This window comes from Natator depressus, chromosome 7, assembly GCF_965152275.1.
Source record: "Natator depressus isolate rNatDep1 chromosome 7, rNatDep2.hap1, whole genome shotgun sequence".
Taxonomy (NCBI): Eukaryota; Metazoa; Chordata; order Testudines; family Cheloniidae; genus Natator; species Natator depressus.
In genome coordinates, this window is record NC_134240.1 from 47481159 (window position 1) to 47498541 (window position 17383).

The 17383-nt window shown below is 47.2% G+C and overlaps 1 protein-coding gene across 2 annotated transcripts in view; it reads left to right on the forward strand.

Annotated features, from left to right (window-relative positions):
- Nucleotides 1-17383, forward strand: part of CACNA2D2 (calcium voltage-gated channel auxiliary subunit alpha2delta 2) — a 598846-nt gene that overhangs the window by 557789 nt on the left and 23674 nt on the right. The window contains exons 21-24 of one of the 2 annotated variants that reach the window (XM_074958327.1): nucleotides 64-125; nucleotides 3152-3228; nucleotides 5912-5932; nucleotides 10873-10933. In XM_074958327.1, coding sequence (XP_074814428.1) covers nucleotides 64-125; nucleotides 3152-3228; nucleotides 5912-5932; nucleotides 10873-10933 — 221 coding nt within the window. The remainder of the gene's footprint in view (nucleotides 1-63; nucleotides 126-3151; nucleotides 3229-5911; nucleotides 5933-10872; nucleotides 10934-17383) is intronic. The other variant, XM_074958328.1, reaches the window with a different exon arrangement.

Sequence of the window (17383 nt, forward strand, 5' to 3'; positions counted from 1 at the left end):
GGACTGCCATTTCAGTGTCTCTTCCTGAGCCCTGACCATGGCTTGTCCTCTTTGCAATTCCAGCGATACATCGATGAAGTCGTCAGGACCTACACCTGGGCCCCTATCAAAAGCACCAATTACAGGTGAGCAGGGTGTGGCCGGTAGGAGGGGGCGGGAGGTGGAAGCGCTCTGCTCCATCTCCTGTGTTGGCCCCTCTGAAGGCACAGAACTGCAGCGGGAAAAATCAGCTGGATGCCAGCCACCGGCTGGAGAGGGAGAAATGGGTGACAGGAGACTCCTGGTGGGGTCCGAGGTAAATGGAACGGTGGTTGGGAATCAGGAGACCTGGGTGTGGTCCCCAGCTCTGTCCTTCCTCAGCCTTCTTTTCTCAAGATTAAACATGCCCAGGTTTTTTAACTTGTCCTAACAGGTCAGGTTTTCTAAATCTTTGATTATTTTTGTTGCTCTCCTCTGGACCCTCTCCAATTTGTCCACATTCTTCCTAAAGTGCGGCGCCCAGAACTGAACCCAGCACTCCAGCTGGGGCCTCACCAGTGCCAAGCAGAGCAGGACAATGACCTTCTGTGTCATACGTACAACAATCCTGTTAAAACACCCCAAAATGATAGTAGCCTTTTTTGCAACTGCATCACATTGTTGACTCATATTCAATTTGATCCACTGTAATCCACCAGATCCTATTCAGCAGCACAGCCACCTAGCCAGTTAGTCCCCATTTTGTAGTTGTGCATTTGATTGTTCCTTTCTAAGTGTAGTATGTTGCACTTGTCTTCTATTGAATTTCATCTGGCATCTTACACTGCACTGAAAGACACCGAATTTCATGACAAACATCCCACGTCAGCAACTGCTCAGAGGTGTTACATAATCCTGAATGCAAGATGTGTCCAGTAGACGCTCTTTATTAACATGTAACTCACTCTGCCTAAAGGTTTGAACACATGGAGCCTGGGCAGACTGAGCCAGACAATGGATTTTTCTCTTGTTTAAAAAAAAATTATAAACCCTAGGAAATTCCATCTAAAAAAACCTATTTTAATAAACCATCAGGGTTGCACAGTTCAGAATTCGAAATTCATAAAATGCCCAAGTTAAGATTGCACGTACAACCTTAATTCTACCTTCTTATACATAGACATACAATACATGGTAATGACATGATCACAGTCTATTTTTCAGATACAAGATGGTATCATGGAATTTTTGCTAAAGCCTTGTAAAATGTGCAAGGAATAACAGAGACTCTGCAGGGCTACAACAAGGGTATTTAAACCGCAGGGAAAAGTGGTTGGATGTATTACTGGAGAACTAGTATGTGATGAAGTAACTAATAGAGTTAGTCGGGAATTCTCCAACAAAACGTTTTTCCATTAGAAAATGGCAATTCATCAAGACCAGAACTGTTGGCGGGAAAGGGTCAGTTTCAACAAATCTCCCAACTCCAAAAAACATTGGGGGGAAAAGGTGTTCGGAATTTGTCAAAATGTCCTGTTTCAACATTTTCAAACCAAAAAAGTTTAGTTTTTTTTTTACTCAGAACAACTTTTTGTTTAAAAATTTTAGTTAATGGATGGTTAAAAAGTCGGGGGGGGACATTAAAAGTAAAAAATGAAACATTTTGAAATTTAAAAAATGAAACATTTTGATTAACCCAGTAATGAATTTATTTATCAGATTATCAGATTGTGAAAATTTTTGAGATTTTGACATTTCATCCCAATTCAGGACAAGAAAAAAGTTTGAAATCCCCAAAATTCTCTTGGGATGGAAAACCATTTCCCGCCCACCTCTAGTAAGTAGGGATTTTAGGGGAATTAATACTTACTAACATCGGGGCAGAGTGAAAGTTGTGTGGGCCTCCTTTAACTGGCATTTTCTTGACTTTGGCCAGGGAGTGCCTTTTCCATCCACTGCGTTATATTGTAGTGTAGCTTATTATTGCAAAACCGGCATCTTTGGTGCTTGAGTTTTACTGGAGAAATAAGTGAATTTATCTGACGTCTGTTTCAGAATTTGGTGGCAAGTTGCTATGACGTTCCCATCTGGCATCTGCCATGGCCCGAAATATTCACCAGCCAACCGGAGTCTCCCATTCACCTGATGATAAATGTTAAAGTAGAATGAGAAGCAAACCGGGAGTTGGGACTCGTGTGAAATCATGCCCGTGCATTGCTCATGAAGGCTACGCACGCTCGCTGCCATGAGCAGGGAGAGCGGGCAGCAGCCATGAGGGAAATAAAACCATGGCCCAGTTTTCAAAGAGTCTAAGTTTCCCCATCACCTCTCAAATCAGTGGGAGCTGCAGGTGCTAGCCTTAGAAAAACAGATCTTGCTTGCTTGCTATGGCTTCTAGACTAGAGCATAATCTGCCTTGGGGAAGGCTGTCATCTAGTGGATAGACAGGTTCATTGTAAGTATATCTATTCCCTAGGGATTGCTGCAAAGCAGACTAGAGAAACTGCACAGGGTCCTGCTAGGACAGCCCTAGCTCTCTTGGATCCTAGAGAGCACAGCCCCAGGCAGGTGGGGTTCTGGGTCCCCGATTGCAGAAACACCCTCCTGGATCTCCCTGTGGCTACCAGGATTGGAAGAGTCTGTGCTGTGGGGCTCTAAGACATCCACCTACCTGAATTCCTGAACCCCTGGGACGGACTTTGAGTGCAACCCCTGGGAGGGAAGAACTGGATTTGGATCTCTCTATCCAGTCAGCTAAAGGGAATGTACTAGTTAAAGACACTTTGAAGCCATCCATCCCTATATCTAATGGGGGAGTGGGGTGGGAGAGAGTGTGTTCCAAACATTCCTTGGTGAGGTTAGCATGTTCTGGCTTCGATCCTGAGAACTGCCCCTGTTCTCAGTGGGGTTCTGTGTGGGTGCCGGGGTAGCTCGTAAAGGCAAGGACAGAGCCTATGTCCGTGTCGCTTCCTGCTCTGAAAACAGACTGCCCAGTGACTCCTAAGGGATCAGGCCCCAGATGTCCCTGATTACATTGTCAAACGCCAGTCTAGAACAACATGTTGGGTGAAATTCTGGCCCCACTGGAGTCCGAGGGCCAGGATCCTACCCCTGGATCCCCAGGATCCTACCCCTGGGAAAAAGTTTGACAGCCAGGCTAGAAACACGCTGATTTCTTCCTTCCCTTCCACAGCCTGGGGCTAGCCTTACCACCTTATAGCAAGTACTACATCCGGGCAAACCTCAGCGACCAGATTCTCCAAGTGAAGTGTAAGTAGACACTTTCCTTTTCCTTTTGCCCTTTCACATGCCCTTTGACCCTGAACCTACCAGCTGGTACAGAGAATGATCAATGTGGGAGAAAATAAGCAAAACGTGTGCTACTAAAATGAATAATAATCATTTCAAAATAGAGACGAACGATGACATTTAAAATGGAAGGTTAATTGTCTGCCTTGGAATGCGAGGGTTTCAGACTTAGATTTTGCATTAAAAAAAACCCCTAAAACAAAATGTTTCCTAAAAAAGAAAAAAAAAAGACCCCTCTAGAGGAGATGAAGTTGACGTGCTGCTGTATATGCTTTCGATGTACTAGGTGATAATTCTGTAGCAGCCAGTTACTTTGAAAGCCTGTGAAAATTTGCATGTTTTATTTTTGTTAAGATTCTTTTGGGTTTTGTTTTAAACCACTTTTGTTTTTATGATTTAAGTTTTGGTTCGTTGATTTTCTTTTTAATTAATTTATAATTAGTCTATGTACTTATGTGTTAACCTGCGCACCTCTCTCTCTCTCTTGTTCTACGCCAGAACCTATTCTCCCACCTCAGGATATGAGTCGCTCCTGAAGGGGGTGAATCAGGCTTCCTCCTCCATCTTTCTCTCCCTCATTTCTCTCTCCTTCTGTCTTTGTCTGTCTCTCTCTGCTGCCCACTGTCCCTTTCTCTTTCTGAGCACCTTGCTGCATTCATAGTCCCTAGTATAGCAGGTCAGAACACAGGTCTTTCCTGGGCTTTGATTTTATTCACAATAGGAATTTGGAATGAACCAACACAAAATCCATCTGGAGTCATCTCCCCAGGTTTGGTTGCTCCCAGGGTTCCTCTTCAAGGAGTTGCTCAGCCCACACCTTAGGTCCTCGCTCATTAGATATATCTAGGTAGGGCAATGAGCCATCTGCATCAGTCAGCAGAATCCATGTAACCCTTTCCTAGCAGGAACAGCATTTGCTAGCCTGCAAACACTGCCATCCTGTTACCTACTTCCCTGCTACAACCGTGCCAACATGTCCAGTTTGGTAGCCTCTCCACTGCAAGCCCCATTGGGGTCAACTCCTGCAAAGCCCTGTGGTAGCCTGCATCTTGGCCCTGTGGCTGGGAGTCAATCCAATGACTCCATGGACATCTCATGGAATCCAGGAGAGATCAGTGGTGTGTCCAGTCTCGCGCCATGGCAGTGGGTGATGGGAGCCAGGGCAATGCCCCTCAAGGAGATGCCCCTGGGCTCTGTCACTTAAAGGAGTTGGGGCTGTTCCAAGCGCTCTGCACCAATGTCTGGGTGCACCCTGAGTCTGCTAGGTGGTCCTCTGGCTGCTCAGCCTCCATGTAGAAGTCGTCGTGTGTTGCCCAGGCTGTGCCAGCATAGATGGCTGGGGCCATCAAGCCAAGCTTGCGTCCTAAAAACTGCTCTGGAGCAACTATGGCCGTCAGTTCTATGGTTCATGATGCGGGTCGAGCTGCCCAGTGGATCAGTTGTGGTTCACAGGCTCACTGCTGGGCTCAGCCCTGGAGCCCAGCTCCTCCAAATGCAGCCAGCCCAGGGTGGCAGCTAGGAGGGCCTTGTAGCTGTCCTCACCCAGGGCCTGATTTGCAGCTTAAGCCTGACTCATTAAAAAATGAGATAAATGGAGGGCCCAGAATTCCTCAGCAGCCACCACTCGAAGATGAGCAGATAGGCTTCAGGGGCCTCGTTCAGCCCTGTGTTGGGCAGGGAAGGGCTGGCACTCACTGGCCCCAGTGCCCCCTGGGGAAGGAGCAGCTGTAGCATCTGTTCCAGGAAGAGCAGCTGCTGTTCTAGAGATGGGAGCGAGACATGCTTCTGCTGTCTCTGGGCTGCAGCTTGAGCCTTCTCCCCCATCAGGGTCACCTGCAGAAGGGGGCTCAAAAGAATTTTGTGACCTCCCCCCACAGCATATGTGACTTCCCCACCTTGCTCCATAAACACCTCACACAAGGCGCTGTGGGTCAAAACATACCCCCTTCCTAGGGGTTGGGTTTACACACAAAGGGAGTTTGCAGTGACCCACACCACCTCCAGGCCAAGACTTCTCCCCAGACATGGCGGCTCCTGGGATTCCTCCTGGAGGACTGCTCAGCCCACACCCTAGGTCCTTGCTCTCTCAGCAGCCACTTACATCAGAGTGGGATAACAGCCTTCAACATCGTTCCTTTCCCTGTCTTGAGCTCTCTATCCCCCTGCCTATCTCTGTATACCTTTTTCCTTCTCTTGCCTTCCTTCCTTCTCTGTCTCTGTGCCTCTGGGCACTCTCATGTCTCCCCTCTGATCTCTTTTAACCTTGTCTTTCTGCATGGTCTGCTAACTCAGTAAGAACATTTCTATATCAAGACTGTTGCAACTGTTTGCTACTGACTTTCATTTTAATTTTGATTATATAAATATAGATCGATTATAGTTCTCTAGTTATATCTATACTTTTTATTATTATTTTACTGTGGCCTTTTTTCTTTTCTTTATGTCGTTTTTTTGCAAGAGGTTTCCTTTTGGTCTGATTATGATACACAATATTTTTATTCAAACAAAAATTGAATAAAATATTGTTTGTGCCCTCCCTCCTTCCTCCTTTCCACCCAACCCTCCCCCCCCCCTTTTTTTTGTTTGTTTGTTGTTTTTTTCGTTTGTTTTTTTCTTGCTTTCTCTCTCTGGTGGATTCACACAGTACCAAACATCAAAATGAAGGGCAAGTATTTTCAGTCTTAGACCACTAACCCTTCACCACCACCACCCCCCGTGTCCAGTACCCCCCACCCCTCACTCCCACCCTTCACCAACTCCCCCCCACCTCCTCCACCCAGCCTGCTTGCCCATTTCCTGTGCCCGTTTGCCACGCCTAACCTTGCAAACCTCCGCCAAACTGTTCCTTCCTCCACTCCCTCCCTCCAGTTCTTTCCCCTTTATCTGAAAGCAACATGTCTTGTTATGTTCATGAGAGCTTTGTCCCCATTTATCTCTGCACTCCTTCCCTGTGCATTGCTCAGAAATTCGATTTGATACCGTTAAAGAGTCCATCTCCTATGGAATTGTTATGTTTTGATTCAGCAAGGTTTTTGTAGCTAGTTTAATATCCTGCTCTTCTGCCTCCCCCAGCCCCCTTTCTTGTTCTTCTTTCCCTCTCTCACTCCTTCCCTACAAATCTCTCCTCCTCCCATCCTTGCTCCTGTGCGTCCCTCCTCTTCAAGACAACTCAAACTGAATGGGATAGGGCTGTGCAGAGATCTCCAGACTCAGCGGTACTTGGAACTAGATCCAGTGATCACTTAAAACTAATAATAATAAGCGTTTAGACCTCCTGAGTGGGGAGATGTTGGCTAAGCAGGAGAAAGGGGCTGGAATCTCAGGCAGGTCCATGGCACGCGTGAATCAAAGCTTTTCTTCCAGGGTCAAGTCTCAGCTGTCATATTAGGAAGGCCCCAGATTGTGCATCGCTGCATCGTTTCAGTCCCAGCCGTGGCTGTGTCACGCTGGTCCACATGCTGAGTTGCACTGGTTTAACTCCAGGTGTGATGTTAGGCCGATTCAGTTTAATGGAGGAGTGAGGACTCTCTTATTGTTTAAATCTAAGTTATTATGGTTTAGTTTAAGTCAATTGGGGAAGGGTTTATCCCCAAATGAACAGCTCTTAAACCTAAATATGTGTGTCCATGTGCTGCAAATGTGTGTATGTAGAGAAGAGTTCGGGGTTCTGAGCTAGCTGCAGCTGTCTGAGATATCCTGGGTCTGGTGGCACCAAGGGTGGAGTTGGCTAGCACAGTGTATTCAAGTAAATGGGTCTAGGTGTATACAGTACAATCTGGTGTGATGCTGGACCATCTGCTTGGATATGAATTTCCCACAATGCACTGGAGCCCTGAGTCGATGCCCCTTGAAGTCAATGGAAGTCTTTCCATTGATTTCAGTGGCCACTGGATCAGGATCTAGGAGCGTCCTCAGTGGAAAAATAAAGGGGGATGAGTTTGGATGGAGCTGTCCTTCCATGGTTTCTTTTTTCTCCATCCTTTGTGTAGCTCAGGATAAAGGGCCAGACACAGAGAAATGCAGAGCAACTAGCAACTCCCATCCCGTGGGAATGGGTGGTTTTGGTCACCTCTCAGGATGTGGCCTAGCATAAGCATAGCTTTCCAGAGATTGGACCAACTCCTACGGTCTTTACTCAGGCAGAACTCCCATGGATTTCAGCAGGAGTAGGGGCTGAGTAAGAACTTCTGAATTTGACCCAGCAATCTGCCCTGCTTGTGTCCCAGTGGCATTCGTAGTGCTCCATTCCTGAACCCTGTGCAGTGGGACAATGTTTACTCTTCAGCATCTGCCTTCACCACTTCTCTATCTGTGACACAAACAGAGAGAGGAAATGACTGGTCCTGCGCAGGCACTAGCAAGACATGGTCCTGCCTTTTTTGGAGAACTGAGTCTGAAAACCCTGTCACCTAAATCCAGAGGTGTCAGGCAGCCAAGGACCAACTCTGCCTCTCCTGCTCTTAAAACCAAAAGGAGACATGTCAGGATCTGGTTCACGGGCACATTTACTCTCAGGAACGTCGGTGTAATACAGTGGGAGGGCACAGATGGGACTGAGGGCAGAATTTGGTTCAGTGACTCCATGAATAAGGCCGTCCAATGCCTCCCTGGGAAAGAGGCATTGAAATACTTTGAGAGATCATAAAACCATAGAAACATTGTTCTGGAAGGGATCTCAAGAAGCCGTCAAGTCCAGTCCCCTGTGCTGAGGCAGGACCAAGTAACCCTAGACCAGCCCTGACGGGGGTTTGTCCAACTTGTTCCTAAACCCTCCAGCAACAGGGATTCCACAAACTCCCTTGGACGCCTGTTCCAGAGCTGAACTACTGTGAGAGTTAGATAATTTTTCCTAATATTGAACCTAACTCTCCCTTGCTGCAGATTCGCCCATTACTTCTTGTCCTACCTTCACCAGACATGGAGAACAATTGATCCCCGTCTTTGTTACAACAGCCCATTTAAAATATTCCTTTTGAAAAATACCAGGTCCCTCCTCAGTCTGCTTTTCCAGATCCTGTGGGATTCGTTAAAGTCCAGCTGGTGAAAACGTTGGCCTGACACTGTGCCTCATAGAGGGCCTGACCCAAAATCTGTCAGAGTCAATGGATAGGCTTTGAATCAGGGCCATGATCTAGTGAAAAGCACAGCCAATGGGTTTAAAGTAATGAGTGAACGTGTGGGAAATTGACTTAGCTTCCCAGTCGCATTCTCTGCACCTTCTGAGGTGTGCAGATGGCTGGGGGAATGTGGAGAACGTGCCTCTCGTTGCCCTCCTTCCCCCACTCCCACCCCACATCCACCAACGAGAACCACAACCCCACTCCACAGTGCATTGAGCAGAACCACTGGAAGCTACCCACTCTTCTATCAGTTCCCCCAGCCAGGTGGAGAGGAGAGGCTCAGAGACTTGGGAGGGATGGACAGACACAGAGAGGGGCACAGATGCCATAGACAGACAGACACAGAGGAAGGGGAAGGAAGGAGAAAGGTAAGGGGAGCGTTGCCCTCAGCCCTGTTCTATCAGCCTTGAGTTGCCTCTTCCCAGTGACCCTGTAATGGCAATGCTGATGGAATAATTACTAGTGTTTTTGTATTCCTTTCCTCTTCCTCCTCTCATTGGCTTGTATCCAGACCCCGCCTTACAGAAAACAACAGTCCAACCTATGGCTGTGCTGCCTGGCAAAGGGCCTCGTGTGTCGTGCAATGCACTGTGGGAAGACATGGCGGGGAGGGCAAGGGGCTTGGCTGCTCATAGGGCTAACCTCTGAATATTTATGTGTATGTAGCTCCATGTGAAAAATGCAGACAGGCTGTACTAGTCGAGCCTGTGTTGTCAGAAAATGGCCTGCAATGGAGAGCTGTCAACAGCCATCCCCTTGGGGGAGCAAGGCAAAGGACCCTGCCCTGCTGGACTAGCCACCTGGGCCATCAAATCCCAACTGGATTGGGCATGTGCCATATGCACGGCATGGGTTTCCCCAACCTGTTTTCCCTCCTTGCCTTCTAAACCACTTGGGTTATCCTGGAGAGGTTCCTCCAACTCCCGTCCCCACATATGCTGCGCTAGCCTTTGTCTAAGCCAGAATCCATCCTCCAAGGCTACAGTAGTCCAGACCAAGGTTTCCCTGCAATTTTTACGGGTGAAAACCCTTAGGGCCCAATCCCTGCACTCACACAAGTAATCCATACTCTAGTCGCCCATCCCATTGGCTCCCATGGGGTGACTCATCTGAGTAAGGTCTCTTATCAGGAGTAAAAGAGGCAGGACCAGGCTGCAAGTAACATCTGTGATTGGGCCAGAAAGCCAGGGTGTCTCTAAACGCCTGGTGCCATACCCCCCACCACTAAGGAAAGAGAAACCATGTTTAATATGACTGATAACCCTTCACCTTCACTCCTCACCCACTCCCTGCCCAATGGCCTGGGGACACCTTAGCCTTTGTTGGAACTGAAAATCAACATTTCTGCTTTGGAGAATCGCTTTCAGCAACCCAAGGGTTTTCTAGTCATGGGTGTGGCCTCTGCCTTTCCAAACAGCTGCATGGATCCTGGCTGACTCCTCCTTCGTTTTCCACCCCATCAGGTCCTCTCCTGGGCCCACTGTGCCAGGCTTCAACAACACATTGCCCCCTGGGGCAAATATCTCCCATTCTTCTAGGCAGACAGCCCCAGGTTTCGTACCAAGAAGATGCAATGGCCACATAACCAGGAGATAATGGCAATGGCAGTGAAAACCACTAGCACCAAGGAGAGCTACTAGGATGCAGAACAGGGAACAAGGGAAATGCAGAGAGATAACATTGTGGCCCTCAGCTTGGGTCCTTGAATCTGAAAGAGCCAGAGTGGAAAACCTCCGTTGGAAGAGCAGGAAGATTAGCCTAGGCTTCTCCAACAGCCCCTTCAGATCCTCCCAACCCCCATCTTAATCCAGATTTGGAAGGATCCATTGCAGCCTGACCAAGGGGGATGGTTATTGCTGAGCTATAGACCATTGGCAGCCAGAAGGCAGCAACACCCCCACAGTGCATTGCATTTGACTTTTATTTGGTGGGTAAGTCTTTGGTTGGACTGTCTTCATAAAGGACCCTGGTTTGGCCATGTTGATGCCTGAACAATGATTTTTATTACAAAAAAAAATTGTTGTAGTAATTCTCTTCATATACAAGCATAGCATGTGGTTTCTTTTCATTGTTAACAATCCTCATAAGAGAGAGATGCCCATATGACCTACTGAACATGCATATATATATATATATATAAATGTGTGCACGTATATATATATGTATGTGTGTATATGTAACTATATGGCCCGTATTCATACATATACAACAGAGAAAATATATTGCATTTCAGAGCACAAACCAAAAAAAAAAAAATCCAATCAAATCACCAAATCTTTCTAATGTTGGCAACATATTGGCTATAACTCTCCTTCTTGTGCAATGCTACAGTTACCAACAGAATTCCCCTTCCTTTCTCTCTTGTTAAAAATCAGTCAATTGTTTGATCTCTTTTGTTTATTCCTCTCTCTCTCTCATATTCTGAGACCAAAGCCCCTTCCTTCATTTGAAACCCCCACCGGATAACGTTGCCTTTCTGTTGCAGATTTTGAATTCCTGCTGCCAAACAGCTTTGAGTCCGAGGGACATGTATTCATTGCTCCCAGGTAGCTTTGCGTGTGCGCTTGCTGAGGTGTCCATTTAAACACGCTCCCCACGCTGACCCCGGGGCTAGTTCAACTCCCCTCTTCCCATTTCCACTTCCACCCCTACAAATATCCCTTCTCATCACCCTTCTCCAGAACTGATGCCACTTCATTGTGCCTGTCTTACTCTTTGTCTCTTGTGTGTGTTGTGTGCCTCTCTGAGATGGTAGCTGCTACCTGCACTCTGCTGAGACTCCACCACAGTTGGCAGCCCATGTCTATTGTCTGTTCAGTTATATACACGAGCACAGTATATATGTATAGCTGTATATGAGGCATATATACGTGTACATATATAGGTATAGTTTCTGAAAAGTCTCGCAGAGCAGCAGACAACCCCAGAAGTCATAGTGGGATTGCTGTGGCATCATACAGTCATGTTGGCTGTGCGGGTCAGACTGTTCAATTATGGATAATATTTGGTTCAAGTTAAGGGCCTTTTTCGGGAAGAGAGAGTGGCAGATTTGTTCAGGAGCCAGGCCTGAGTTTCTGCAAACAGGTCCCTTATTCCTAGGTGTCCATCAGATAGTTTCAACCAATCATTTTCAGAGATGGGGTCGCTCGTGTCAACGATTTATTATTCAGTTCACGTGATTGGCTGCCTCAGTCACATGGTGTTTCTGGTCACTAATCGGTTGACCAAACACATTTGATTTTAAATGGCAGAATAACAAGTAGCACTTAACACACTTTTGCCGTGAATTTTTGAAGAAATAATAGTTTGACTAAAATTTGTGGATGTCTGAAGAGCTGCGAACGCTTTCACAAATGTTGAGTGGTAGTTTGAACACTCTTGAATCAGAGCCAATTGACTGATGCACTTTGTTTAGTGAAAATTTTACCAGTCAATTTGTTCACCCAGCTCCACTCATATTGAAAAGTCTAATAGGAGGTAATAGGGATTGGACTCAAAGAAATAACTCTAAAAACTGATAGGGCTTAATAGATACAGAACTCCTTTATACAAGATATTTTTATTTTGTAGAATTCTCTAGCAGGGACAGAAATTTCTGTTAAAATGTATAGGAAAAAAATCTATAGAAAAATTGGTCACACTTTTTACTAAGGGTACATTTATAAAGGGTTAATAAATGGTTCATAGATGTTTTAATAAATGGTTGATACAGTTGTTATAGAGTCCAACAGGTCAATAGGTTGCTTATAACTACATCTTAGAATCATCCATAACACCTACTGATGTGCTTATAACTATCTATAACACGTACTACTCATGTCTGTAACATGCTTATAACATCCTGTAACGGGGCACAGACTCACCCAGCAGCGCCTCCTGCTGGCTGTCTGGGAATTAGCTCTTTTTACCAGCTCCAGAGTGCCCTCTGCCGGTGTCTCACCATCGCTGGCCCCCGTGTCCCTCCCGGACCCCAGCCCTTTTACCTGGGGTGCTGCCCCTCCAGGCAATACCCCACAGATCTGGTTCTCCCCTCCCCAGGGAACCCCCCACCCTCTATCCCTACCTTGCCTCAGCCTATGGGCTACTGCCAGTCACCATCTAGACCCCTTTCACTGGGGCTGACTGCAGTTTGTATAAGCCAGTCATCATAGGCAAGGGGGGTTTGGACCTGCTGCCTCCGCCTACCCTTGGGCTGCCCTGTTGCAACCCCACTACCCTGTCTTAGGCCATCTGCCAAGCCTGCAGCCTGGGGCTTTTCCAGTCTGGAGCCTCCCAGCTCCTCTGGCCTTCCCCAGCCCTGCTTCACCTAGGTACCCTACTACACTCCCCAGCAGCCAGGCCCATCTCCCTCCAGAGCTAGAGGAGACTCTGTGTGCTCCTGGCCCACTGCCATCTTATAAGGGCCAGCTGGGCCCTGATTAAGTCAGCCGTGGCCTGATTGGGGTGTGGCCCCCATCTGAGGCTGCTTCTCCCACTCAGCCCCACTTTTCCTTCCCTACCACAGCCCTCTCCCCGGGCTGTTTTAAGCCTTTTAAGGCAGGAGCGGGTGACCACCCCGCTACACATCCATTAATCATTCATTGACCCTTAATAAGCCATTTATAAATGTATCCTTAATATAACATGGGACTCAAATGGGATTATTTTCTTTTAAATGCTATAGGACTTTTCCAGAAGGGTGATGTTCGTTATGAGGCATAGAGTCGATATTAATGAGACACTTAAGGAGTGTGGAATTTAAACAGAGACGGTGTCAACTAGAGACATAAAATTTCAAAGCATGTTATTAAAAAAACCCACCAACCCACAACTTATGAGAATCTACTGTACATTAAAGCGGTCAGGTGACTCCAACTTCAGCTCCCAGCATAGAACATTACCAGAAGCTCTTGATGAATTTCTGGCTTTTTATTAGAAATCCATTGCGTTACCAATGTATTGTTCATGTATGTTAGAGATGGGCCCAATCCAACAGTCCTGAAGTTCGGACTGTTTGAAATTCAGATCCAAATGATGTAGTTCATAAAGGAGAAGAGAAATTTGGAATTGCCATGTAGTGATTTATTGTATATTAACCATTTTTCTAATAATAGGTAAGAATCTTCCAGTTTGAAATCTGTTCTGTGACTGTTCCTTGCTCCAAATTGGTATCAATACTGTGACACATCAGAAAAAAAATAGGATCTTGTGTTATTGCTTCCCTATCCTACAAGGCCTGTGATATCCCTGGGGACCAAAAGGACTGTAAGATGTCCCAGGAGGACCATATGAGATTACATGAGTGTCAATAAGACTGTATGATATACCATCAATTCTAATATGTACCCTGGCAATTTTCAGAAACCATATATCACATATTAATATCTCTGTGCGTGTGTGAGCACATATATCTGTACGCATTTGTGTAGATATATAGGTGGCTATAGTTAAAGATGACCTTGGGACGCCTATAGATCTTTGAGCAATAGAGGTGTGTGGAAATCTACAATGCGTTCTAGCCATCATGTGAAAAGTTTAGAAGATGGGAGGGGAATGACAACTTCCATCATGTTGGTGGAGTGGAAAGAGGTGGACCTTGCACAGTGCAGCAGGAAATTAAAACCATATGGCTTCCCCACTCAGCTGCCCACACAGAGAGGGGACTTTAGGCCCCTCCAGATGAAACCCACCTTTACATACACACACCCTTGTTGTTAGTGCTGTTATACTATAAGCATGCCTGCCACATACAGACGCATCTCCACTGCTGCTCTTTTCAGTTCCAATCCAGCCAAGCAGCACTGCATCATCTCGATAGTTTTGCACAAAAGCATCCTCTCCCAAGAGTCCATGTCAGATCGCTGTGCGCGCAGCGACCTAGCTATGCCAAAATGGCGGGTACACGTGGAATTGACTCCCTGCCTCAAATATGTAAAAACCAGCAGGAAAGAGGGAGACATCGAGTTTGTGGCTTCTCAAGCCATGGCTTTGCAGGAAATACAGAGACTTTACCTGGACAGTCACAGAATGGCCTCAGCCAGAACATTGGGATCCAGTAACTTTTCTCTCCTTCCTCTTATTTCAGACCCCAGGCATTCACAAATCATGCATCAGACCCTTCAGAAATCAGGAGACTTTCCAAAATAATCCACCTGGGGTTCTTTTTATTTGCCACCTGGTTGGTTTTCAAGCTTTTCTCCACAACCACAAAGGCCAGAAACTTACTTTTCTTAGTTTGAGAGCCAAGATTCTCCCAAATCCCAGGCCTCCGGGAGCTGGAGATTTAAGAAAAAATGCCTAATGTTGAGCCTGGCAATGAAATCACGAGAACTGGCAACCCTTTCAGTAATATGTTTTTAAAATGCTACCATATTTTACAGTGAAGGTCTCACAGCACTAGAGTTACTTCAGGGCCAGTCACAAGTCCACTGCTCAGCTCTTTAGAGAGACAATGCACGCCAATCACCTCTCCTGGGGTGTTTTGATCTGATGAGACGAGGCATCACACCTGCTGCATGTGATCACAAGTTGCAGAGCTGCTTAAGGATGGAATGCCCAGGGGTTCCCTTCCCACCACTTTGTTTCTCCCCAGGAGTCACTTCAGCCTACACCAGAGCCAAGCCCATGAAGGGCAGGCCAGCTGATCTGAGCCCCAGAGCTGGGCCTGCTGTGTGTCAGGCAATGCTCTAGGCTGATATCAGGGTCAGGCAGTGGTGAGCATCAGTTGCCCTCATTAGCCAGGTGTTGTGAGATGTTCCCACTCCACAGGAGTCTCAGACCCCCAAGCGTTCCTCATGGGCACCCACATACCCTGCCATCTGCTATCCTGCAGGCATGGATCTGCCTTCCTTCCTGGTACATTTGATCCTTCAGCATAATTACACAGATGGCTTAAAATAAAGCAGTAATAATTGAACTGCTGAAACAAGGCTAGAAAGCCCTGCAGGCTGCAGGACCCACTCTGCCTCATGCCAGGGGAACTCAGCCGCAGTCCCAGCCAGGGAGGCCAATGCCACAGAGCAAAGAGTTTGTAAAGACAGTCCTTAAATTGACCCCTTTCCGTGCACTTTGCACCTGCAGGCAACAGCAGCTGAGACTTGCTCCCCACGGCACCCTATCCCTGGAGGTGATGGCAGCCTGGCAGCGAGGAGCAATATCATGCCAGTGTAACCCTCATGCTGAGTGTGATACAGGCCTCCCCACAGTGCCTGATCTGCAGAGATGAGGCTGCTACAGACGCCAGTGTGGGAGCTTGGACAGCCTGTGCTGTTAGCTCTGGAGGTCCCCGGTTCAGTCCCTGGCGCGGTGGCCGATATGGCAGCCCTCACATCAGAACTCACGGGCGTGAGGAACCTGGTGTGATTGAGGCAGCCTGGGGACTTGACGGGTGGAAGCAATGGGAGCTAAGCAGCTGTCGGGGAAGTAGCATCAGCACGGCTGGAAGCAGGTTTAAAATTAGTTGGTTTCTCTTTCCTGAGTGACACATTGCAGCCGTGGGTATTTGGGAGACAGGGACTCCCAGCTTCCGCTGACGTGGAACCCAAAAGGCGCTTGCTCAGGGCAAACCTAGACTGAGCCAAACTCATCCCCTTGACTTCAGCGAAGTTACAGCAGGCATGAATATTGTAAGCTCCAAGCTACATTCTCAGTGGGTGTCAATCAGCATATGGCACAACACTCATTTACCCACGTTGAGAATCTGGCCCTATATAATTCCATACTCCTCACACCCAGACACACACATGCAATCACACCTCTCTCTCACACACACACACATACCATCCAGTTTATTCTTTTAAACTATCAATTACCTTCATTTTCTAATGCACTGCAGGACGGGACTCCAGGCCAAGTGCGTGCCTGCAGTCCGATATCAACACATTGTGGGGGCTTGGACAACAATTGACCCCCAGCGGCTACTGTGGGGGTTCTTTGCAGAACACAAACACATCTGTGCCAGAGGTACATGTTCTTCTACACAGCTAATCCAGCACCTATCTATCTATATAAAAGGTACAGATATGTATAACGAGTGTGTGTGTGTGTGTGTGTACTGGTATTTCCAATACAGTAACCTGGGTAAAGCATGGCTGGCCATCTTATTTTCATGTTCCGAAGACGAGAGCAGCTGTGTGCAATGGAAACTGTGCCACCAATGAGACAGACCCCAGAACTGTCTCTCTCCTCCTCCCTCCCTGCCCCGTCCCTCTGCTCCTTCCAAGAGCAGAGTCTACAAAAGCACCAACTGAATGCAAAATACAAACAACTGCCTCGCTAGAGATTTTGCTTCCAGAGGTTGCTTTCTTGCTGGTGAGGCTAACTTGATGGGCATGTGGCTTGCTGTAACTGGAGCATACAAGCAGCAACCCTAGCAATGGGAGCGTATTTGTCAGAGGACATGGTAAGATGAGCACTTGGTGAATGGAGCACGAACCAGAATCGATTTGATACGCGTCCACTGCTCCCTGTATCTGGCAGTCCCCAAGCTTTTTATAAACTAATCCTCACAACCCTCTGCGTGAGGTAGGTAGGTATAGTTATCCCCATTGTACAGTTGGGGAAACTGAGGCATGGAGCAGTGAGGTGGCTTGCCCAAGGTCACGCACAGTGAGTCAGTGGCAGAGCCAGGGAAGGAATGCTGGAGTCTTGTCCACCACACTCCCTCAGTCTCCAGTCATCAAGTGCTTAACCTACTGTGTGCTCCACCACTCTACCTGCTCACATCACCAGCGCTCCTAGCCACATGGTCAAATCACAGGATACCATCTGCAACATTCGCGATTCTAATGCTGTTCATATTCAGGAGTCTCTCAATCTGAATTGTTCATCCTGGGCCCATAGACAGCCATGGCTTATCCTTCGTGTGCAGTAAGAATTCATGTATTTGGGGGTATGGTAGCTCTTTTGCAAACACCTAAATAGCTGCTGGCAATTTGGTAAGTGGGGATACTTCTGAGGCCATCACAATCGGTCCTCAATGGCCACATTGCCATCGCATAAAAAATACCTACGTCAGG